Raw genomic sequence first — 25,050 nt, forward strand, 5'->3', positions numbered from 1 at the left:
GAAGAGACCTGACTTGCTCAAGGTGGCAAAGGGAGGATTTGAATCCAAGTCTTCAGGGTCTTAGTCCAGTGATCTCCCTATTCCATCATTACACCCTGGGTTCTTAATCTTTTTGGGGGGTGAGAAGGTATGACCACCATGGGCAGTCAGTCTGATGCAGCCTATGGCTCCCCTCTCAAGATCAGGTTTGTAAATGCATAAAATCACGGAGACCTCTCATATAAATAGTGTTTAAATTGCATATAGTAGGTGCAGTTCAACAGTGCAGTGGAGTCAGGAAGACCTGAGTTCAAATCTAGCCTCAGACACTTACTAGCTAAACCCTGTTTGCCTCAATTTCCTCATCTGTACAATGAGCCAGAGAAGGAAATGACAAACCATTCCAGGATCTTGCTAAGAAAACCCCAAATAGGGTCAAGGAGAGTCAGACACAACTGAACAACAACACCAAGTCATTGTATTGAGTCCTGGCCACCATCCTCCTCATGATCCCCCCAAATCAATTTCCAAGCCTATTTTATTACCTAGTGCTTAAAAATGCTTATTCTCTCCGGGGCGGCTAGGCGGCGCAGTGGATAAAGCACCGGCCCTGGATTCAGGAGGACCTGAGTTCAAACCCGGCCTCAGACACTTGACACTTACTAGCTGTGTGACTTTGGGCAAGTCACTTAACCCCCATTACCCTGCGGGGGGGAAAAAATGCTTGTTCTCTTTCTCCTAGTAGATTCTATCTGTCCATCTATCTTATTTAACTAGTCTCCTAGTTTTCATTTACACAATCATTACCTTAGCAGGCGTCCTCCTCAGGCTCTTCCCTGGACCATGGAATTAGTCCTGGGGCTGTGGGGACATAGCCCAGGCTGGTGCAACATTGGAAAGCAACGAAGGCCATGCTAAGGAGCCTTGATCTTTTTCAAGATGATCAGCTTTCTGCTGTGTTACCAGCCCTACATCTGCACCTTCTTTGGGAAGCACACTCATCACGCCTTCCCAGCAGCCCTGCAGCCAAACCCTCCGAGAGAAGTCATCTCTTCCACTTAGAATGTGAGCTCCTAGGGGCAGCTAAGTGGCACAGTGGATAGAGCACTGGCCCTGGAGTCAGGAAGACCTGAGTTCAAATCCGGCCTCAGACACTTGACACTTACTAGCTGTGTGACCCTGGGCAAGTCACTTAACCCCAATTGCCTCACAAAAAAAAAAAAAAGAATGTGAACTAGAAAGAATGGACGCGGTTTTCTATTTTGTAACCCCTCCACTTAGCACACATAGTTCTTGGCCCAGGGTAAATGCTTTTGCCTTCCTTCATCAGCTTCCTGATTGGCTTCCCTGCCTCCAAGTTTCTTCCCTCTATGATCCATCCTTCGGAAAGTTCCTAAAATAAGCTTCCTAAAGTAAAGATTTGATGGCACCCCTCTCCTGCTCAAAAACCTCATGGCTCCTAGAATAAAATGCAAATAAATGCAAAAATGCAATAAAATGCAAACTCTCCCTGCTCAGTCCAGCACTTGGAGCTAACTCAGCATAGCCTGGACTCTCACATACCTTGCTGGGTTTATTTCACCCTACTCCTTTTCTCACTATTCTCTATTGGCTGACTCTGCTGTTTTCTAAAGTTGACATTCGTACCTGGGCAAAGGTTCTCCGCCCGGTCCCATATAATGACTGACACATTCTCCCTCTTCACCTCTTTGTCATCCTCTCAGGTACCTCAGCTCAGGAGCCAATCAGTCAAATAGCATTTATTAGGGGCCAGGCATAGCACTAAATTCTGAGGATACAAAGAAAGGCAAAAGACAGTTTCAGCCCTCAAAGAACTCAGTCTAGGGGTAGCTAGGTGGTGCAGTGGATAGAGCACTGGCCCTGGATTCAGGAGGACCTGATTTCAAATCTGGCCTCAGACACTAAATACTTACTAGCTGTGTGACCCTGGGCAAGTCACTTAACCCCAATTGCCTCACCATTAAAAAAAAAAAAAAAGAACTCAGTCTAGTAGGAGAGGCTATTTGCAAATGAGTATGTACAAAAAAGGTTGCCTATCAGGATAAATTGGGGGTAATCAGTCACCAGCTGGAAGGCACAGCATGTGAAGGGGGGTAGGGAAAAGCTTCTCACAGAAGGTGGGATTTTAGCTGAGATTTGAAGCCGGGGGAGGAGGGAGATCCTTCCAAGCAGGGAAAATGCATGGAACCTCTCAAGATGACTGTGGGGACAGTGGGGAGGGGGACGGCCCTGGCTTCAGTCACTAACTTTAGGAACAAGAAACAAGAACCTGCTGCAGAGGAGGGGGAGCTGAGAAACTAGGGGGGTTGGCTCAGGTGGATAATCTGGCATCCACCATCAGTGCGTGTGCACACGAGTGTGTGTGGGGGAGGGCATTCAAGTCAGAACAAAGGACTTCATCCGTGGGGTCAAAGGGCTGGCTGCTCGCAAGGACTTAGGAACTTGTCACAAAAGACAGGGCAAAGCAGGATTAAGGAGTCAGCACTAAGGGTGGAATGTGGCCATGTGGCAAGCAGAATCCAGGACAATGCCCGGGCACACCTATTCTCAGATTAGGGTTTTGAAAGAGGTAATAGCAGCAGAGAGGAAGAAGTGCCCATAGACGGATTCTCTTGACAAGATCTGTTTTTTGTTTTTTTTGTTTTTGTTAGCAGAGTCATAGGATGTAATTGTTGACGTTAGGTAGGTCACCCAGTATCAGAGTATTCTTCTGCTTGGAAAAGGGCATTTCTTCTACTCTATTTTATTTTATTTTATTTTTGTAGGGTAATGAGGGTTAAGTGACTTGCCCAGGGTCACACAGATAGTAAGTGTTATGTCTGAGGCCAGAGGTGAACTCAATTTCTCCTGAATCCAGGGCCAATTTTTTATCTACTGTGCCCATAAGGGCATTTCTTAAAGTCCTTTCCAGCTTTGAATTTGTCCCTGTGGCTTTGGGGAGAGTTAAAAATCCCCCCAATTGCCTCACCCAAGTGAAATTGAGGGGAAAGGAGCCACATTCTCTCCCCCCTCCCCTCAACTTATCCTCTAGTTGCCTCTGCTTTTTCTGGAAGGAAACTTAGAAGGCATCTAGCCCAATACCTCCATTTTGTAGATAAGGAAACTGAGGCCCAGGGAGTGGAAATGACTTTCCCAAGGCTGCACATGTACAACCAGAATTGTGCTGTAGTGAGTCCAGAATTCAAAGCCAAGACCTCTCACCCTTCCTTCCTTCCTTCCTTCCTTCCTTCCTTCCTTCCTTCCTTCCTTCCTTCCTTCCTTCCTTCCTTCCTTCCGACCCCTTCTCAGAATAATCTTTTTATTCTTTTTTTTTGGGGGGGGGAGGCAATTGGGGTTAAGTGACTTGCTCAGGGTTACACAGCTAATAAGTGTTAAGTCTCTGAAGCCGAATTTGAACTCAGGTCCTCCTGAATCCAAGGCCAGTGCTCTAGCCACTGCGCCACCTAGTTGCCCCCAACCAAAATGTTTTAAACAACAGCGTAAGAACCCCTAACCTGAAGTCTCTGATCCTCCCTGAAGCTTTCCTGCCTAGTCAGTTTCCTGCAGCACTTGGTCTAAGTCTCCGGTGCGCTCGTCTGTACCGTGTGAGTACGCTGCGTGTTTGTGACTGAGGCTGCTATCCGCTCCCTGGCCCAACTCGGGTTTCTGCTACCGCTGATCTGGGGACCAGCCCAGATGCTCTCGGAATCTCTTCTCCTTATGATCCTCACCTCCAAGTTTCCTTGGCTTCCATCCAGACTCCATTTACATCCTACCTCCGGAAGGAAGTTTCTTGGGGGCTTGCCCTCTCCTAGCCCCCAGGGCCTTCCTTCGGAGATGACCTCCCACCTGTTCCCTGTGTATCCTGTATACATAGATCTGTCTGTATATTTCCTTCTTTGTAAGTGCACTCTCCCAACCGTGTGACACCCAGCTCTAAGCAAAGAATCTGGCACCTAGTAAGCGCTTACCAAATAATTTAGCTCACTGACGGCCTTATTTTTCCGTACCCCTCTTTGAGGGCAGGGGTCGTGCTGGGACCTAGGACAGGTTCTCAATCCACCAATCAACAAGTATTTATTAAGGGTCTATTAGACAAGCATGAATCGGCCCCTGCCCCCAGGGGCGCACGCGTCCGTGTGATCTCACTGAACTGGGGCCCGGCTGGAATGTCTGGGAATGACTAGCTGCGTGGGCTGGGGCCTCAGTTTCCCGGACTGTAGGCTGGGCTGGGGCGGCAGGGTTGGGACACGGTCCAGAGAGCCTCCCGGGTCATCAGGTGCTGGCCGAGCAGAGTGCCGCGGGGGATGGAGGAGGGGGTCTGGCACGCGCTGCCCTGCAGTCCCGAGGGGTGGAGGGAGGCGGGGCGGGGTCCGCGGAGGGGCTCCCTCCTCCCGCCCGCGCCACGCGGCTCAGCCAATGGGAGCGCGGGCCTTGAGTTTGGCCGCCGTCCGCCACCGCTGGTGCTGAAAACGGCTTCCGCGCGCTCCCCTCCGGACCGCGCCATCGCCGCCTGTTCCTCTCCCCGCTCCGCCGCGACCATGGCCCCGCACTCGGCGTCCGCGGGCCCCGCGGGGGCCTCGCCGCGATTCTTCACCTGGGACGAGGTGGCGCAGCACACCGGGCGCGAGGAGCGCTGGCTCGTGATAGACCGCAAGGTCTACGACATCAGCGAGTTTAGCCGGAGGCACCCGGGGGGCTCGAGGGTCATCGGCCACTATGCGGGCCAGGATGCCACGGTGAGCGCCGGGGATGCGGCTGGGGGAGGAGGGCGGGCAGGGCGGCTGGGGACTCGGGACGCTGCGACCCCCCAGGGGGCAAGGAAGGGAGCCAGAGGATCCCCGGGGCTTCAGCTGGGAGAGCAGCGGATGCAGGGGCACGGGGCACCGCATTATTTCGGGGGCGGGGGCTCTGATACTGCAGCGCACTCCGGATACAGGAAGTTTGGGACCCCATCTGGAATGGAGAAAGGAGCTAAAAAAGCCGGGGAAGTAGGGCCAGAAGGGACGTGGGGACGAAGACGTGCTTAGAGGGGATGTGGCCGCTGCCGGAGGGACTGGAGGGCCCGGAGTGGGAGGGTCAGAGGCAGGAAGTGGGGTTTCCTTGTGGAATGGAAGGGCCGAGGGGGCGTGCATAGGGCTTCCGATTTGCAAACTTGATGGCGGGGGTCGGTAGCCAAAGCTTGCAGAGAGAGGGAATGGTCAGCAGGCATGGAGCTGGGGCACCCGGAGAAAGGGAGGGCGGTTGGCCAGGTGACTTTGGGCCCAAGTGGCACGACTCAAATGTTGGTGGGCTGAGACAGCACGTGTAGTAACGCTGCCCGGGTGGGAAGATCAGGAGCGCTGGAATCCTACGTAAAGTTCCAGGCAAAAGAGAGCTGGAGACGGGAATACTGGAGGCCAGGACTTGGGTCCGGCTGTCAAGTCAAGAAGCTTGCATTAAGTCTGGCTGGGGGATACGGGGCAAAGGCACGACCCCTGCTCCAAAGAGCTTACACTCTAGTGGGGAGACACCATTCCAACCACAAACGGGGCACTGACGGGACCAGTCGGAGATGCCCTGCAAGAGAATACCCTACAGTGATGATGAGAAAAGGCTTTAGTTGGGACCTTGGGGACGGCCCGAGGGAAGGCATTCCAGGTCCGGAAGCTGCCTCGGGCCTGTCTTCTGCGGGTAGGACAAAGGACCAAAGAGCAGAAGGGCAGAGGCTCGGGGGACTGCTGCTGTCGCGGCTCCCAGGGCTCGGACTTGGCAGCACCCGGGATCAAGAATGCACCCTTGGGAGGGCGCCCTACATTCCCCACCCCCGGGTGACCCCTGGCCAAAGCTGCTCCAGCTCCGTCTGGCCCTCGAACACTTATTAAGCGCCTGGCGTATGCCCTGGACCCCGGGGCGCAGCGCCCCCCTCTTCCTTCGCCAGGGTAGGGGAACCCCTGACCCCTTCCCTTCTTCCTCCGGCCCTGGTTCTGCCTGGCTACTAGAGGCCCAGAGGAAAGGGAGAAGTCCGCCCCCCACCCCCTTCCTCCTTCCTCCCCTCCCGCACCCAGGGTTAGACCGTCCGGCTTGGGTCCCCCACGGTCTCCCCGGAGACGGAGCATGCGCAGCGTAGCCTTCAGGCCGGGAAGGGCGGGGCGACCACTGCTGGTCTGCGGCCTTTCTGTTGTGTGACTTTGTTCTGACTGCGGGGGTGGTGATTGGTCCTAACGGGTGGTACCACCACATCTTGGTCCCGCCTCTGACGCCGCTCGTCCAATGGGGCGTGGGAGCGTTCCCTGACCCCCGGGGAGAGGACTTTCGAGTCGCCGCGAGTACTGTTACATGAAAGAGGGTGAACCCCGCTCTTCGAGAAGCCGGAAGCTGGTGCCGGCAACTTGTGCGCGGGGGGAGAATTTCCCCCCCCCAGATGCCCTTGGGGGGCTCCGAGGGGAGCATGTGTCCTCCGCGCAGCACAACCCCGCGTCCGGGGAGCCGCTAAGAGTAGCCCCGTTTTACAGATGGGGAAACTGAGCCCTGGAGAAGAGTAGTGACCTGAACTTGGGTCTCGTGGCCACAAGTCCCCTTGGCTTGGATCCCTTCCGTGATGGGGTGCTCACCATCTGTCACGGTGGCCGCTCTGTCCACACTTGGCTAGCTCCTTGTCTTCCAAGTTTCTCCTGCATAGATCCTAAACTGAGCCCGGGCAGCCCCCCACGTGGCTGGGGTAGGTCTTGTGTCACACCCACCTTATTAAGCACCTGCAACTGTGCACCTGGAGGGGGGGGGGCTGTCCCAGGTGAGTCCCCCCCAGCCAGTGTTTGAAGATGAAGCTTCTCTTTCCCCTGCTCAACAGCCCAAGTTATTCCAACCCATCCCTACAGCATGTTCTTGTTTTTAAAAATTAAATCTATAAACACTTATTATTTACTTAAACATTCTTTTCTTTTTAAATTTTAAGTTCCAGAGGCAGCTAGGTGGTGCAGTGGATAAAGCACCGGCCTTGGATTCAGTAGGACCTGAGTTCGAATTCAGCCTCAGACACTTGACACGGACTAGCTCTGTGACCCTGGGCAAATCACTTAACCCTCATTGCCCCGCAAAAATGAATGAATGAATTTTTTTTGTCGGAGCAATGGGGGTTAAGTGACTTGCCCAGGGTCACACAGCTAGTAAGTGTCAAGTGTCTGAGGCCAGATTCGAACTCAGGTCCTCCTGAATCCAGGGCTGGTGCTTTATCCACTGCTACCTAGCTGCCCGCATGAATGAATGAATTTTAAGTTCCAAATTCTCTCCTTCCCTCCCACAATTATGATTATGATTATACATGTGAAGTCATGCAAAACATTAGCCCTATTTCCAAAAAAAGTAAGAAAAATAAAGAAAGTGAGAAAATGATACTTTCATTTGTACTCAGAGTTCATCGGTTCTCTCTCTGGAGGCAGAGAGCATTTTTTCATCATGTTTAGTCATGTCCTACCCAGAGATCCACACAGCAGCTAGGTGCCCAGTGGATGGAGCACTGTCCATGAAATTGGGAGGATCTGAGTTCAAATCACCTCAGACACTAGCTGTGTGTCCCTGGGCAAGTGACTTAGCTCCAATTGCCTTAAACATCCAGGGACATCTCCATCTTCCTGATATATATCTTGCCCCTGGACATAGATGGCTCTGGAGGAGAGAGTGAGGCTGGTGACCCTGCACAGCCCCTCTCGATTAAATCCAATTCAGTGCAAGCCCCGATGTCATGATCCTCTTTGAGAAAGAAGTACAAACAACAACAACCCAGAGATCCTGGACTGGTTTGCCATTTCCTTCTCCAGCCCATTTTACAGATGAGGAAACTGAGGCAGACAGGGTGAAGTGACTTGCCCAAGGTCACACAGCTAGTCAGTATCTAAGGCCAGATTTGAACTCAGGGAGTTGAATCTTCCTGACTCCAGGCCCAGCACGTTATCCACTGCAGCACCTAGCTGCCCTTCATGAGTTCTTTGGAATTGTCTTGTATCATTGTATTGATCAGAACAGCCCAGTCTTTCACAGTTGATCATTACAACATTGCTGTTAATGTGCACAATGATCTCCCAGTTCTCACTTCACTTTGTATCAGTTCACATAGGACCAGTTCACTACTTCACCAGGAATTCATTAGTGTATTTATTTTTCCCTCATCCCCTCCAACATTTGCCAGTTCTGATAAGTACGAGGTGGTAACTCAGTTGTTTTAACTTGCCTTTCTCTAATCAAAAGTGATTATGGGGGGCAGCTAGGTAGCACAGTGGATAAAGCACTGGCCCTGGATTCAGGAGGACCTGAGTTCAAATTCAGTCTCAGACACTTGACACTTACTAGGGGTGTGACCCTGGGCAAGTCACTTAACCCTCGTTGCCCTACAAAAACAAAATCAAAAAACAAAAGTGATTTAGGGTATTTTTTCATATGATTATAGATAGTTTTGATGTCTTCTGAAAACTGACTATATCTTTTGAACATTTATCAAATGGGGGAATAGCTCTTATTTTTAAAAATTTGACTGAATTCTATATATATTTGAGAAATTAGGACTATATCAGAGAAACTTGCTATAATAAATTGTTGCTATTAATTTATTGTCCATGGTACCTTTTAGCAAAATGTCATTTCCCAGATTAGCTCTTTTAATTAGGCGTGTTTTTGCTTTTGCTTTGTCTAAGATCATGATAGCCACCCCTGTCTGTTACTTCAGCTGAAGCATGTTAGATTGTACTCCAGACTTTTCTTTTAACTCTGAGTGTGTCTTTTGTAAACAATATATTGTTGGATTCTGGTTTCTAATCCATTCTCTCTCCTTCCATTTTTTTGGGTGAGCTCATCCCATTTACATTCACAATTAAGAGTAGTGTTTATTTCCCTCCATCCCATTACCTTCTATTTCTTCTGCTTCTCTTTCTCTTTTTATCCTGCCCCTCCTCAAAAGTCTATATTGCTTCTAACCAGTCTCCTTTAATCTCCTTTCCCTTTTATCAGCCCTTTCCCTGTCCCCTTCTCTTATCCCTTTTCCTTCCCATTTCCCTACTGGGTAAGTTACATTTCTACACACAACTGAGTATGTATATATTCCCTCTTTGAACCAATTCTGATAAGAGTGAGGTTGAAACATTGCCTGCTACCCTTCCATTTTCTTCTCCCTTGTAAAAGCTCTTCCTTCTGTACTTCTTTTTTGTAAGACATTTTTCTCTGTTCTACCTCTCCCTTCCTCCTCCCAGTGCATTCCTCTTTCTTACCCCTTCGTATTTTTTTTAGATCATTCCAGCATCATTGGTTCACACTGATGCCCTTTGTCTGTGATATTAATTTTTAGAAGTTACATGTATCACCTTCCTATATAGGATCGTAAACAGTTTAACTTATTGAGACTTTTATGATTACTCTTTCATGTTTACCTTTTCATGCTTCTGTTGAGTTTTATGTTTGAATATCACATTATCTATTGAGCACTGATATTTTCATCAGGAATGTTTGAAAGTCCTCTATTTCATTAAATATCTATTTTTCTCTCTGAAGGATTATACTCAGTTTTGCTGTATGGGTAATTCTTGGTTAAAATCCTAACTCCTTTCCCTTCAGGAATATCATATTCCAAGCCTTTCACTCCTTTATTGTGGAAGCTGCTAAATCTTTTGTGATCCTGACTATGGCCACGTGATATTCAAATTGTTTCTTTCTGGCTGTTTGAAGTATTTTCTCTTTGACCTTGGAGCTCTAGAATTTGGCTATAATATTCTTGGGAGTTTTCATTTTGGGATCTCTTTCAGGAGGTGATCTGTGGATTTTTTCAATTTCTATTTTATCCTTTGGAGCTAAGATATTGGAACAGTTTTCCTTGATAATTTCTTAAAATATGATGTCTAGGCTCTTTCTTTGGTCATGGCTTTCAGGTAATCCAATAATTCTTAAATTTTCTCTTTGATCTATTTTCCAGGTTTATTGTTTCTAGATGTCTCACATAGGCATTAGCTTTCTCTTGCCCACACCTACTGTTTTTTGTGTGTGAGGCAATTGGGGTTAAGTGACTTGCCCAGGGTCACACAGCTAGCAAGTGTTAAGTGTCTGAGGCTGGACTTGAACTCAGGTCCTCCTGACTCCAGGGCTGGTGCTCTATCCACTGTGCCGCCTAGCTGCACCGCCCCCACCTACTTTTTCCATTTAATTTTTTTTCCTTTATATTTTTTCCAGGGCAATGGGGGTTAAGTGACTTGCCCAGGGTCACACAGCTAGTAAGTGTCTGAGGCTGGGTTTGAACTCAGGTCCTCCTGAATCCAAGGCTGGTGCCTTATCCACTGCGCCACCTAGCTGCCCCCTCACACCTACTTTTTAAGGAATTATTTTCTTCAGTGAGATTTTGTATCTTTTTGGGAATTTTTTGGCCAATTCTGCTTCTTAAGGAGTTCTTTTCTTCAGTGAAGTGCCTCTTTCACCATTAGGCCAGTATTATTTGTGCTTCTTTTACCAAACTGTTCATTCTCTTTTCATAAGTGACTCTTATTTCTTTTCCCAATTTCCCCTCTACTATTCTTCTCTTTAACTCTTCTAGAAATTATTGTTAGACATATATCCACTTAACTTTTTCTCTGAGGCTTTTTTTGGTAGCTGTTTTCACATTTTTGTCTTCTGAGCTTATGACTTGGTCTTCCCTGCCTTTTTTGACCAAGTTCCCTTTTTTTGTTTGTTTGCTCATTTTTCCAGCTTACTTCTTGACTTTAAACATTGTGTTAAATTTGGACTCTGTTTGGGGGGAGAGGTGCAGGGAAGACAACACTGTGCCAAGCTTCAGGCTTTTTTGTGTTGCTGTTTTCAGAGCTAGGTCTGCAAGTTTTTGTTGCTTCCACGGTGGTATAATCCTGGGAGAGGTGTGGGTATAGGCTTCCACTCCACTCACAGACTTCTGCCAATCCCTTAAATCTTCTTAAGCCAAAAAATCTGTCACTCCGACCTTTTGTTGACTCTACTACTCCAAAGTCTGACTTGAGGTATTATTTCAAAGTTGTTTGGAGGGGAATGTTGAGAGAAATCAGCTGGGTTGTTCCTAGTCTGCCATCTTGGCTCCTAAAGAGTGTTTTCTTGACACTGCCTCCCAATCCTGGTTGCTCTCCTAGAAAGGCTCCTTAAACTTTTCAATGTCCTCCCTAAAATGCTGGTGCCTAGAACTGAGCACACACCCTAGGTGTGGTGTCAGCGATTCTGAAGACATCCCTTCCTCCCCACAAGGGGCACTGGGTCTGGGTTCCCTCCACATCTCCACTCCTGTGGTCATGTAGTAGATGGTCTTGGTGATTTTCCTGGGGTTGACCAATCTTTGCCCTCTGGCTGGCCTCGTGATGAGCTTCTCCAGACTAAGTCAGCCCTGGGACAAGACACCCACACAGTCTTTTCCCTGCCTATCCTTGAGGTCTCTCCAGAGTTGGTGTTCTGCTGCTCTGGCCCTGGAGAGCCCAGGTCACTCGGCAGAGAGAATGGCAACTCAAGGCAGTTTATTACTCACTCCCCCCCCCCTTTTAACCCCTTTTTAAAATATAGAATTTATGCTTGGCCTACTTGCAAAATCCCTTAAGACAAGCCCTCCCTCTGCACCTCCTCTTTAATGCCTCAGTTTCCATCTTTTTCTTTCTGCAGAGAAAGACTGCAGGGCATTTTGAGCTGGAGATCAGTCCGTCAAGGCCGGTTAGGAATTCATTTTATAGCTGGGAGAAAGGACGTGACCCCTGGGACATTCATGGCAGAGTCAGGACCTGACCAGGCTTCTGCTAAAATCATGAGGAGTCGTCAGTCGAGGGGGACATTTCTGAGCACCCAGGCCTGTGCTTGCTCTGGCTGATCTGAAGATGAATAATAGGAATGATAGTGATGACAATAATGATGATGTAATAGGCTTCTGGGGAACTCCCAGGTTTGCATTAATGTTGCAACCACTCTGTGTGACTTCTCTCAATCAGCTGCCAGATCTAACCAATTCTCCTAGGATGACACCGAGGATTGCGCAGGGTCACGTGGGGAGGCTTCCAGAGGTCCGTTAGCCCAAGCCCGTTTGCTGCCCTCCGCACTTGGCATTCCCGTGCCCAGAATGCCCTCCCTGCTCAGCTCCATGACATTTCAGGGCCTCCTCGGGGGCTACCTCCCAAATCCTCCCTGCCCAGGGCTGGGTGTTCTCTCTTCCCAAATCTGTGGGATATGCACCCATTGGGTCCTCAGGAGAATGGGGACTTCCTAAGGTACCCCTGGCACCTCACACATCATACATATTGATGACTAGTTTAGTTAAATGTGTGTTGAGAAAACCAGGCTCTGGGAGGCTGAGACCTGCCTGTCTTGGCAGCAGGATGCTCGCCTGACTTCCCCTCCAGAATATCAGGACCAGCAACAATGCCTGTTGCATGTTTTTAAGGACTCACCTATACTTGGATTCTTATTCCTTATTTTTTTTTTTTTGGTGGGGCAGTGAGGGTTAAGTGACTTGCCCAGGGTCACACAGCTAGTAAGTGTCTGAGGCTGGGTTTGAACTCAGGTCCTCCTGAATCCAGGGTCGGTGCTTAATCCGCTATGCCACCTAGTTGCCCCCTTGGATTCTTATTCCAACCATGGTCACAAAGTTTCAGTTTTATCCTCTAATTAATGGGGGGCCATTGATGGTTTGGTGAGCCAAGGGGTTAGGTACAAGGCAGAACTGAGGGTTGAGATCACTCCATCTGAGTGAAGGCAGCTTCCTGGATGGTCTGAAACTGTGATTGTCACTAGCACCTTGGGCCTGCTTAACTCCAGGACCAGCCTGGACTGCCTCATTATGACAGCTGATGATCTTAATTACCTAAGACTCCCTCCTCCTGACCCTGCTCATCAATTTGGGTTTTAACCTCGTTACTTAGATTTTAACATCTTAGAGAAGCTGGCGGACCATCCCCTAAAGAGCTTTTTGGTGGCAGGGCTTCCAGCCTAGAATACCAAGGGGTTGGTGGCGCTGTGGGAGAGAGCTCGGTGCCCCTCAGTCACAAGGAGGAATGGCCTGTAATCCTCAGGACGAAGAGTGCAGGTGCCAATGGGCTGACCCTTACTGACCTTGTGGCCTTTTTCTAGCCAGGCCCTGGTGATTGCTGCTGAATGGGGGAAGGTGTGCCCATCTGTTGCTATCCTGACCAGGCAGGGGCTCTGTGGAGGGAACACTGATTGTCATTACAGAGGGCGTGGAAGGGGATTTCTGACCTCTTGGGGCTGGTGGGGGCCATGCTCATGGGGTGTTTCTCAGTTTTCTCTTGACCTCCCCAGGATCCCTTCACAGCCTTCCACATTGACAAAGCCTTGGTTCGGAAGTACATGAATTCCCTGCTGATTGGGGAGCTGGCTCCAGACCAACCCAGTTTTGAGCCCAACAAGAATGTGAGTTGTTTGCAAGGCCCGGTGGTAAATGGGGGGAGACCTGGCTCTGAGGCAGAGTCACCAAGGAAGGAATAATCCCACAACCCGGGCCTCTGTCTCCTCTCCTTGAATACCTCCAAGGATGGGGAGCTCATGACTTGTATAATTGTTAGGAAATTGTCACCCACCCCACTCTTTTTCTGTACAGAATAATCAGATCCTTCTCCAGATGAGATTTCCTTTTTCCATCAGTTCCTTCCCCAGGCCACACGTTCTGGGCCTTTCTGCCTCTCCTTCAGAGCAAGGGCCCCTTCCTCAGCAGCCCGGGTCTCACTATCTCAGACGCTGCAGGCAGTCTTCTGCATGCCCTTCCATTTCTGGGCATGGCCCCATCTTGGCCAGAACATTCTCCTGAGACTTAGCCAGATGCCTGTGGCTGCCCTGACAGTGCCTGCTTTCTGCCCCACAGAAACAGCTGACAGAGGAATTCCGAGAGCTGAGGGCCACCGTGGAGAGGATGGGACTCATGAAGGCCAACCCCGTCTTCTTCATGCTCTACCTGCTGCACATCCTGCTCTTAGATGTGGCCGCATGGCTCACACTCTGGGTCTTTGGGACATCGCTGGTCCCCTTTCTTATCAGCGCAGTGCTGCTCAGCACCGTCCAGGTAACTAGGCCCAGGCTGCCTGGCTGTCTTAGCACAGCTAGGGACGTCCCCTGTACTTCACCATCTCCTTGGGATGGTGTCAGTGTGAACAATAGAAAGGAAAGAGGCCCCAGACTCAAGGCAGAGAACAAGCATATCATAGCTGGAAGAGAGCTTAGAACATGGGTCATTTAATAGTAGAGCTGGAAAGACAGGGAATGTCACAGCTGGGAGGGGCCTCAGAACATAGAATGTCAGAGCTGGGAAGGACCTTAGAACATGAAATGTCAGAGCTGGTAAGGACCTTAAAACATGGAATGTTAGAGCTGGAAGGGACCTTAGAACATGGAATGTCAGAGCTGGAAGGGACCTTAGAACATGGAATGTCAGAGTTGGGAGAGGCCTTAGAACATGGAATGTTGGAGTTGGGAGGGGCCTCAGAACATGGAGTGTTAGAGTTGAGAGGGACCTTAGAATATGGAATGTCAGAGTTGGGAGGGGCCTTAGAACATGGAATGTCAGAGCTGGTAAGGGCCTTAAAACATGGAATGTCAGAGCTGGAAGGGACCTTAGAACATGGAATGTCAGAGTTGGGAGAGGCCTTAGAACATGGGATGTTGGAGTTGGGAGGGGCCTTAGAACATGGAGTGTTAGAGTTGAGAGGGACCTTAGAACATGGAATGTCAGAGCTGGGAAGGGCCTTAAAACATGGAATGTTAGAGCTGGAAGGGACCTTAGAACATGGAATGTCAGAGCTGGAAGGGACCTTAGAACATGGAATGTTGGAGTTGGGAAGGACCTTAGAACATGGAATGTTGGAGTTGGGAGGGGCCTTAGAACAGTGGATGTCAGAGGTGAAACAGACAAGTCTTTGGGTGGGTGGCCCCACCCTGCAGTTCTAGGAGGTAGACATACTGGAAAGAATCTATGATCCCAGACTCCACACCTCCAGCAGACCAGAGCCCACCTCTGGCTGCCTGAGGCAAGGTAACTTGTCCAGGATCACTGCCTGTCCTGGCATTCTGGTGCCTCCCCGTCTTTCTCTTGCTAACGTGCTGGATGAGCACTTCCTGTTTCCAGGCAGGGAGTGGGCCAGCCCCTTCAGCGTCACCTCCCTGCGGAATCCCACCCCCACCCCCACCCCTTTGAGCCTGGCTCTTGCCAAGGCCGGCCTCGTTCCCACGGGAATCAGCCCGATCCAGACTTGAGACTCCGGCTGCCCAGAAAGGAAGGGCTATTCATCCACCCTCGCCTGTGTTTCCCTGCATACTGAGAACATCAGAACTGGGCTTGGGTCTGGAGCCTTGTGATCTGGGGCCCAGCTCCGAGGGCCGGGCCCCAATTGGGGAATTGTCCAGCAGCCCCTAACAGGCATTAACTGGGCACTGGCCGGCTTAAGGCTCCGAGGTAAGCACTGGAGATAGAGAAGAGAAAACAAAAAGCCTGTCCTCGCCGAGCTTCAGTTCTAATGGGAAAGATAAGCTGTGTCAGTCAGCACACGGATGGCCGTGCAGCTCCGTGAACATTAACCTGAGGAGGGGGCTGGGGCGGGTAGGGGGGGCCAGGGAGGCCCAGAGGGGGCTGCCCTTCAGCCGAGGAGCCCAAAGGCCTGGGGATGCGAGTTTGAGTGTTGTGCGTGAAGAACGGCAAGGGGGGGGCGGAGGGGGCAAACTCTAAGTGACAAATAGAGGGCTCTGTGTTTGGTGCTGGGGGCCACAGGGAGCTTCTTGAGGTGGCTGGGCAGGGGCTGCAATGGGCGGCCTGAGCTCCAAGAAGCTCTGTCTGGCGGCCGGATGGAGGATGGACCAGTGGCCCGTTAGACGCGGGCTGTCCTCGTCCAGAAAGGAGGGAAGGGGCTGGAGAGATGCAGAGAAGGCAATCCACCGGCAGGGGGGGCGGGGTGAGGCAGAGGAGGTTGCTGAGGGCCGGAGTCTGGGATGGAGGGTGGAGGTTTTGGGGAGCTCACGAGCAGGAGAGGGTCACCCCCAGCTCTGCCTCTCTCCTAGGCCCAGGCCGGGTGGCTCCAGCACGACTTTGGCCATCTCTCGGTCTGCCGCACATCCGCATGGAACCACTTGCTCCACCACTTCGTGATCGGCCATTTGAAGGTTGGGGGGGCCTCTGCACTGGGGGTCGGGGTGGGGTTGGGGGCCGGCTGCCTCCTCACGGCCTCCGGCTACGCCTCTCTTCTCTAGGGGGCCCCTGCCAGCTGGTGGAACCACCTGCACTTCCAGCATCACGCCAAGCCCAACTGTTTCCAGAAGGACCCCGACATCAACATGCACCCCCTTTTCTTTGCCCTGGGGAAGGTCCTGTCTGTGGAGGTGAGCAGGGGCGGGAGGGGAGGGGAGCGAGCCGGCCTCTCCTGGGGGCGGCCAGAGGGAGGATGGGGAGGAGTCACACCTGGGCTGGGAGCCCCACTGCCTGAAGCTGTGCTAGAATCTGCACGGAGAATTCGACCAGAAGTGTGAGGAGGCCAGGCCATCTGAGGGGCAGCAGACGCATACAGATGACCTACATAGGCAGTGCTTAGGTGGTTCAGTGCGTGGAGGCTGGGCCTGGAGTCAGGAAGACCTGAGTTCAAATCTAGCTTCAGATACTTAGCAGCTCTGTGCCCCGGGCAAGTCGCTTCACCTCTGCCTCAGTTTCCTCAACTGTAAAAGAGATCATAATCGCACCACCCGCCTGGGGTGGTTGTGAGGATCAAGTGAGGTAATCTCTGTAACAGGGCCTTCCCAACCTCAGAGCCCGAGATAAATGTTACCTATTGCTGTTATGTTGTTACACCGAGTTGCACGAAGCGCAAGCCCCTGCCCGCAGGGAACGCCCAGGCTAGTGAAGGGAGAGTGCACGGAAATAAAATGTTACACAGCCTTGCCCGATGAGTGTGTTAAGAGAGAGATGGAAGAGCTTTGTGGGCCTGGGGATGGGGGAGTCAGAGGCAGCTTCTCAAAGGGGGCTTGGGAGCAGCCGAACAAAGGTGTGGAGAGAGGGAGGAACGCGCTGTCTGAGCCCTCCAGGTGGAGGGGCGGGGCAGGAGGCAGGGCCTGGGCTCCACCTGCCACCTTGGTGGCCTCAGGGGCAAGAGGTGCCACAGAGAGACTTGGATTCAAGTCTTGGCTCTATGGGCAGTTTGTTGCAGGGTTGGGGCTGGGCTGCCATGTGCTGTGGCATTTCTTGGTCTGTTGTCCATCCCGCTAAAGGCCCTTTAAGCCCAGCATCTAATCTGGCTCAGTCACACACGTGTCTCCCTCCACATAAGCGCCTCGCTCTCAGGAAGCCAATATTTGTCCCATTCCTGCCCACACACCGGGAATCCCCAGGGACCTCAGCGGTCATCTTCTCCCACTGGGACCTTGACCCCATGTGCCTTCGATGGTGAGGGGGGCTCAGGAGAGAGCCCCCAGGTCCGTGGGGAGCCGAGGGGGGACGGAGGGGCTGAGGCATGGAGTGCCATCTGCTCTGCTTGCTCCAGGAAAGTCGGCTTGTGTGGTGCCCTGAGGCCTGGCGGCTGGTGGCCTTAGGAGAGCTCTCTGAGCTCCCTTCTGGCTCCTAGGGTCGCCCCCTTGCTCATTTGGGGAGGAACTCACGAATGACCCCACAGTGACAAAGGGCCGGCCCAGCAGCAGGGGCAAGGCAGGGTCTCCACGGGCCTCCCTCTTCACCCTGCCCCTCTCCTCTTTCCAGCTAGGGAAGCAAAAGAAGAAGTATATGCCTTACAACCACCAGCACAAGTACTTCTTCCTGAGTGAGTGTCCTGCCCGGGCCATGGGGGCGGGAGAGTGTGGCCTCCTTGGGGGGGGAAGGGAGGGGAGAGTTCCTGACCAGGTGGGAAGAAGTCATTTTCTTTTGAGGTGCTTGAAGTTCCATTTCCTTTTCGTCTTGAAAATCCTTCCCCTCAGTGGCAGAAGAGCCTGGACCCGGGTCAGTTACCTGGAGCTTTTGGGAGGGAGGTGGGGGGCGAGGCTAGCATCCAGGAGAGGTGCCTCACTCCGGATTGGGCCTGGAGCAATGAAGCCTGGGCCAAAAGCAGCCCTGGAGGGGCCCCCAGAAGCTATTGGGCTTGCTAGGCAGAGGGAATGGGCAGCCATTCTGAGGGCCTCAAGTGTCCGAGCACCCCTTACTCCAGCCAGTTGCTGCTGTTGGAGCTGGAGCTTCAAGTCTATCTCCATCAACCATCCCTTTAAAAAATACAAACACTTGGGGGCAGCTAGGTGGCACAGTGGATAAAGCACTGGCCTTGGATTCAGGAGGACCTGAGTTCAAATCTGGCTTCAGACACTTGACACTAGCTGTGTGACCCTGGGCAAGTCACTTAACCCTCACTGCCCCCCCCCCAAAACAAAAACAAAAACACTTCTGAAGCCCCAGGAGTCTTACTGTGAGTTAGTTTAATCATACTTGGTTTTGTATTGATTGGCATGTAAAGTTTGGGCTTAGGAGAATCTGTAGGGAAGTCATGGCGTCTGCTGGTTGGGAAAGCTAAACACATGGAGCTGCCCAGGGCTGGGATGCTGCCCACCACCTCCCTCTCCTTCCAATGGATGGATGGTTGGATGGACAGATGGCCGGCCGGCCTCCTGGCTGCTCCCTGACATCCTGCCTCTGAGCCTGACCTAGAGAAGCTGCTGCGGGAGGGTTCTGGCACAGTGTCCTCAGGCCTGTCCAGGAGATCTGCCTTCAGAACCCACCTCTTACCTGGTTCCTTCAGGTGCCAAGGCTCCCCCCCCCCCCCGACCCCTGCCACTGCATTCACATGTCGCCATTTTGTTTCCACCCTTTTTACATTTCGAGCCTCGTCTCGTCCCCACTGTCTAGCACACAGTTGGACAGAATAAATGCTTGTAGAGAAGAGGAAGGAAGAAGGTGCGGGAGGCCACCTTTGCCCAGGTAGTGCCGCCCAGGCTTGTCCTGCTTAGACTTTTGCTATTAGAGGCCCTTTGGTTGGACTGTGGAACCAGGGCCCCCATGGAAGGTTCCTCCACCGGAGTCAGCCCTCCCTGAGGGGGCATGGCAGGGGCAGGCTTGGGGTGTGTGCTTCCTCTCCTGCAGCCCAGGGCTGGCTCGGGAGCAGACTTCCTCCTCTGGTCTTGCTTGTGCCTCCCTTGTCCCTCCCTGGCTGAAGGGTGGTGATGTATACACTGAGGAGGGGAGGGCGTTGTGGGCTTTGGCCAGGGGTACTCCAGCCTACTTTCTTGGTGGCACCAGGGCCCACCCTGCATGTATGCCAGCCACGCTGGAGGAAGCAGGTTCCTCTGCTCAAAAGGCGTGAAGTGGAAAGAATACAGGCTGTTGACTGATGCTGTGCCAGCGCTGCCCTGCCCCTTGCTACCTTTGTGACCGGGCAGGTCACTTTTGCCTTGGGAGCCTCAGTTTCCCCAAATGCAAAATGAAAGGGTTGGATGAAGGATCTCAGTGGCTCCCAGCCCGGAGCATTCCTTGTCCGTCCCCACAGAATCCTCAGGGCATTTGCTCCCCCAAGATTCGTGACACTTGATTGTTCTCGCTCCCCTTCAAGTGCCTGGGTTTCCTCGTGGACCAAGGCAGCTGGTGGGCGGCCGTCGGGCCCCCGGGGACCACTCACACTTGTGTCTTTGCAGTCGGGCCCCCAGCCTTGCTCCCCGTCTACTTCCAGTGGTACATCTTCTACTTCGTGGTCCAGCGCAAGAAGTGGGTGGTGAGTGTCCTGGGGCTGCCACCCCCCTGGTCACCTTTGTTCCAAGGGCTCTGGAGCTAGGGAAGGCAGGACTGACTCTGTCTTGAGGGACGGACTTAAGGGGGCAGGAAGTGAGAGCCCGGCTAGGCAGGGGCTAAGGGTCAGGGGGCCTGGGTGTGCCACCAAGCCTGTGACTTGGAGCCCCAGTAGCCTGGTCCTGTGCACAAGGACAGGAGACCACTGGACCTCTCACACGTGGCTCCTCTTAGACCAGAAGCACTGGGGGCAGAGTCTGGCACAAATGTCTCTAGGAATCCTTGGAGATGCATTCATTCCAGATGAGGGGTGGGGAGAGAGAGAGAGAGAGAGAGAGAGAGAGAGAGAGAGAGAGAGAGAGAGAGGGAGTGAGAGAGGGGGAGAGAGAGAGGGGGAGAGAGAAGGGGAGAGAGGGAGAGAGAGAGAGAGAGAGGGGGGGGGAGAGAGGGGGAGAGGGGGGGGAAAGGGGGAGAGAGAGAGAGAGGGAGAGAGGGGGAGAGAGAGGGAGGGGGGGGAGAGAGAGAGAGAGGGAGGGAGAGAGAGGGAGATCTCTAGCCAGTCTTGCCTCTGTTGATGCCTCCTTTCCTCCACATCTTAGGACTTAGCCTGGATGCTCACCTTCTACCTGAGAATTTCCTTGACTTACATACCCCTGCTGGGCCTTAAAGGCTTACTAGGCCTCTTCTTCCTTGTCAGGTAGCAGCTGAGGACAGGGTGGGATGGAAGGGTGCATGGTGCTTGTGGAGAGCCTTGGGCCTGGTCTGAGAGGGTCTCCCAGGGCCTCGGTGCTGGGGAGGAGGGGGAGGGGGATGGGCCTATCTTATTCCCTCATGGGGTGAGGGATGTTCTGCAGCACCCACTAGGTCTGTGCTTGCTTAGGTTCCTGGAGAGTAACTGGTTCGTGTGGGTGACGCAGATGAACCACATCCCCATGCACATTGACCACGACCAGAACGTGGACTGGGTGTCCACTCAGGTAACGTCTGGAGAAGGTGCCTGGGAGGTCGTGGGGGGCGGGGGAGAAAGAGGACACTCAGAAGCTTTCAGTGTGCTTGTTGAGGGGGGTCCCTCAGGACAGCGATAGTTGGGCATAGCCCGTGGCCATGGGTTCCGGCCTCACTGCCCCTGTACTTGCTCCTTCAGCTGCAGGCAACATGTAACGTGCACGAGTCTTTCTTCAATGACTGGTTCAGTGGCCACCTCAACTTCCAGATTGAGCACCAGTGAGTCTGGGGTGCTGGGGAGGGCAGCAGCCGGGGATGGGGGGGTGTGGGGAGGAGGAGGAAGAGGCACTTGGCAGGGCTTGGGCTTGGGGCGGGTGCACACAAATACAAGGGGCATGGGAATTGAGGAGCGAGAAACCAGAGAGGCCACAGAGCCCAGGCCCCCTTATTTTGCAGGTCAGGAAGCTGAGCCCCATCGAGGGGAAGGGGCTTGTCCTCCGACAATGCCTGGGCTCAGAGAGGGGTCTTACCGCGTGTCTCTCTTGCTCTCCCCTTTAGTCTTTTCCCCACTATGCCGAGACACAATTACCGCAAAGTGGCCCCACTGGTGAGATCCTTGTGCGCTAAACACGGCATTGAATACCAGTCCAAGCCTCTGCTCTCTGCCTTTGCCGACATAGTCCGGTGAGTACACAGTCCTGAGGAGAGGGAAGGCGATGGAGAGGCCTGGAGGTGGCCATCAGGAAGGGGAAGGGGCTCCGCTGTGGCCTCACACCAGGAAGCCCATGGGCTACCACATTCTGGAAATTGGGCCCACCACCTGCTGTTCAGGGCCTGAGTCTTCTCCTAGGCCGCTGTCCAACCCTCCCCTAGTCCAGATACTGCCCAGGGAATCTTCCCAGGGCACCGCCTAGGGATTCCAGCCTCCTCTTCTCTCCCTTCCCCCGCTCCCTTCCAACCTCATCCCCGCTAGTCCTGAATCATGGCTTCCCCAGCCAGCACCAGCCTCCTTTTGTCACTTTGTTCCCACACCCTGTGTGGCCCCCTGAGAAGACCGGGGTCATCCTCAGGTCTGCCGCTCGATGTGGACATGTTTTCTCTCTCCTGTTAGACTGAAAGTTCCCTGAGGGCTAGGAGCTGCTGCTCCACCTTTGCATCCCTAGCTCATAGAACTGTGCTTTCTTTGCACTTAGTGAGCATTTAGTCGGTCAAGTGGAAGATTCATATGCCCACAAGGGCCAGACCTAAGTGAACAGGACCCTCCCACAGGGAGCTTACAGGCTGAAGGAGACCGACCACCTGTACAAAGCCTGGGAGGAGGGGGCCTTGAGGAGGGAGAGCATTCTGGGCATGCCGAGGCATTCCAACCTCTTCCTGCCAGGGCCAGCTCCCAGTCCCCAGAGCTGGGGGGACTATTGGAAATGACCCTTAAGGAGCATCTCCTTCAAGCCCACCCGATGCGGACGCCCTTCACAGTAGGGTGGTCCAGAAGTCCCTGGGCCCACTCATCCTCTCTTCTCCATTTACCTCCACAGCTCACTGAAGGAATCTGGGCAGCTCTGGCTGGACGCCTATCTTCAAAAGTAAAGCACTGATCTCTGGAGCAGGAGAAGGAAGAGGAGATCTTGGTGCCACCAACAGGGGGAAGGATAAGGGACTATGCCACTTCAACTTTCATTTCCAGTGGGGGCTGGGAAGATGGGGAAGGGAATGGGGAAGGGCCCTGTCCCTGCCAGCTGCTCCCTGAAGGGGAGATCATGGTATGGCAATGCCGGGAAGCCGGTAGGTGGGCAGTGACATGCCGGCTCCTTTCTTTCCAGGACGGCAGGCAATAAGCCAAGTGCCAAGACAAATGAACTTTTGGAACCGAGACAGCCGAGGATTTAGCCAAAATACTTAAGGACTTGAGGTCCCACACCTAAAGCACATCCCAGTCACAGGAGGGAGAGGCCCCACCCGGTGCTTCTCCCAGGAATGGGGGCTGCCCATTGCTTTCCTGGGGCCTCAGTGCAGCTGAGCTCCTGGCCCGTGCCCCCTCCCATCCCTTATCTCATCCCAGTGATTGGCACACTACCAAGAGAAGAGTGGCAGAGGAAGATTTAAGTGAAAACTCAGGATTGCTGCCTTCTTTTCTTTAGCTTGGCCTAACCCGCTTGGGGGCCCAGGACAGACAGCTCCAACCCCAGCTTCTAGGAGGTCCTGTTGCTTTAGGGGCCCAAGGGCCCATGCCTCCAGGGAGGGTTTGGGGAATAGGAGAGCCACCTGCCTCCTACACCATCGAGGACACACAAAAGGGATTAGGGTCCACTTCACATCTGGTATAGGAGGTTGGGGTTCATTAGAAATCCATTCTATGTGCTGGAACCCCCTCAGTTTTCCTCCATACCCTTTCCTATTCCCACCTACGGAAAAGAACAGCCAGGAGTTGTTCGAGGCCTCCATAGCAGTCCAGAGGAAACTGGAGTCGCAGGGGAGGCCAGGCCTTTCCTTCCCCTTTCTGCCAACAAACGGGGCTCCCAAAGGTCTCTCCCTGTTTCCCCAGCTCCCCGTCCTAAGCAACAGAACTGCAGCCAGTTGGGAAGAGCAGGAAGGCACCCGGCCGCCGCCCCTCACAAGGAAAACAAAATGGCTGCGAACCTAAATGACCCCAGGCTTTGTCAGGCATGTGATCAATGCACTGCCCTCAGCTAGAGGGAGGGTGAGGAAAGCCAGGGGTGCTCACCCCATGTGTGTGGGCAAGAGGCAGATCCTGCCTCCAGGACACAGAAATAACCTCGGGACGATGTTTGATGGTGGGTCAGGGGAGTTGAGCCGGCCGTCTCATCTCTCGGCTGCCTTCCCAGCTTCCTCTGGTCCAGAGCAACCTGAGGGCCTCGATCGACCCCCCCCCCCACCACCACCATTGGTCATCTGCTAGATTATACTGGGCGGTGCTCACAGGACTGGCTCCCTGCAGAGGGAGAACAGTAAGTGGCATGAAGAGACCCCAACATCATCTTGGGTGAGGGAGAGGAGCCAGGGCATAGCTTTAATGATTAGGGAGATGTGAAGTAGCCCATCCGGCTTATGTTATTGCAATAGGTATGCAGTAGGTGCCCAAGAAGTGCTTAGTTGGTCTGTGGAAGAGTAGATTTATGAGGTCAGGTATCAAATAGAACGTGAGCTGTAGGGTCAGAGGGGAATGTGGATCTTTCAAATTGGCTGTCCTTGGATTGGCCCTGCCAGAGAAGTCCACCTTCCAGTCCTATTCCAGTCCACAGCACCGCCCCCCCCCCCAATTCCCCAGCTGTCTCACTCCAGGACCCCCAGTGCTAGTCAGTCCTTTTTCCCTATCTGCCTCTTCAGTTTGGGTGCTACCATTCTACCTGAAGAATGCAGGGCACGTGACTCTTGTGGAGTTTCAGCCAACCTAGGGACCCCTAAATCTGTAGGGCATCTAGTGTGGTCCTGCTGTACCAAGATCTGCCTATAATACTTTAAAACAGTGTGGCCTTCCCTTTTCTCAGCCTGGCCCTGTGGTCACTAAATAGCGGCCAGGAGGAATGGCCTATAACAGGCTTCAGAAAAGGACATGGAACAAAAATCTCCACCACTTTGCTGTTGAGTCTCTCCATTTTCTCATCTTCCCAGATCCCATCAGGTGTCAGGGTCTTCTGCTAGGCCTGGATCAGTGCCTGTGCCAATTATGTCACTAAAAAAAATCAAGGATGTAACTTGATGCTGATGAATAAAACTAATGTCTTTTTGGTCCAAGTTCTTCTGTGATCAAAAGTGCTCTGACCAGTCCCTCCTGACATCTCTGAATACCGGTGCAGTGCAGGAACAGTGAGGTCAGGCTAATAAGCAGGGGCTTGAAGGCAGGAAAGAGGGTGGGGTGGGATCCATCAGCTCATTTCCCTTGATTCCCCCCCCCCCCTGCCACTTTGTCCTTGTGCCCACTGCTGTGGGGTTGGCTTTTAAGCTTCCTCAGCCTTTTACCCTAAGCCTAATGCTCCTTGGAATGCATAAAGCTCTCGGGCCCCACTGCCAAGCAGGCACACCTCTCTTCCTGCCCAATGCCCACTCACCTCTGTCAGAACCAGACTGTTCTGAAGAGTTTGTCCACTCCTCAAACGATAGAAAAAATTACAAACACCACAGGTAGCAACCAGGAAAACGAGCCAAGGTCTGGCCCCATGGACTTTCCTTCCAGTGGGGCAAAGGTCTCCCAAGGAAGGCTGGCCGGCTCCTGGGCAGCAGTGAAGCCTGAGAACCAAGCACCCAGCCCGACACCAGCTTCCTTCAAATGTCACTCTCAAGAGCCCTCTACACCAGCCCTTTACCTATCAATGACCACCCTTGGGGCTGGGAGTCCCAAGGGAGGACTCCCCAGAATTGTCGATAACACCTGCTTCATCCCGCAGTGGTTCAGATTCCAATCAGTTTAAGCA

General features: G+C 52.8%; 1 protein-coding gene across 1 annotated transcript; it reads left to right on the forward strand.

The window, feature by feature from the left end:
• Positions 1-4,461: 4,461 nt before the first annotated feature.
• FADS1 (fatty acid desaturase 1) lies at positions 4,462-24,373 on the forward strand. Its single transcript, XM_043970201.1, has 12 exons — positions 4,462-4,718; positions 13,249-13,359; positions 13,808-14,005; positions 15,991-16,092; positions 16,180-16,308; positions 17,672-17,732; positions 19,585-19,661; positions 20,275-20,372; positions 20,556-20,652; positions 20,820-20,899; positions 21,179-21,304; positions 22,156-24,373. Exons 1-12 carry the CDS (start codon positions 4,521-4,523, stop codon positions 22,205-22,207), a joined length of 1,329 nt encoding a protein of 442 aa, XP_043826136.1. The 5' UTR covers positions 4,462-4,520; the 3' UTR covers positions 22,208-24,373.
• The last annotated feature ends 677 nt before the right edge of the window (positions 24,374-25,050 follow it).

The sequence above is a fragment of the Dromiciops gliroides genome, chromosome 6 (assembly GCF_019393635.1).
Source record: "Dromiciops gliroides isolate mDroGli1 chromosome 6, mDroGli1.pri, whole genome shotgun sequence".
Classification (NCBI taxonomy): domain Eukaryota; kingdom Metazoa; phylum Chordata; class Mammalia; order Microbiotheria; family Microbiotheriidae; genus Dromiciops; species Dromiciops gliroides.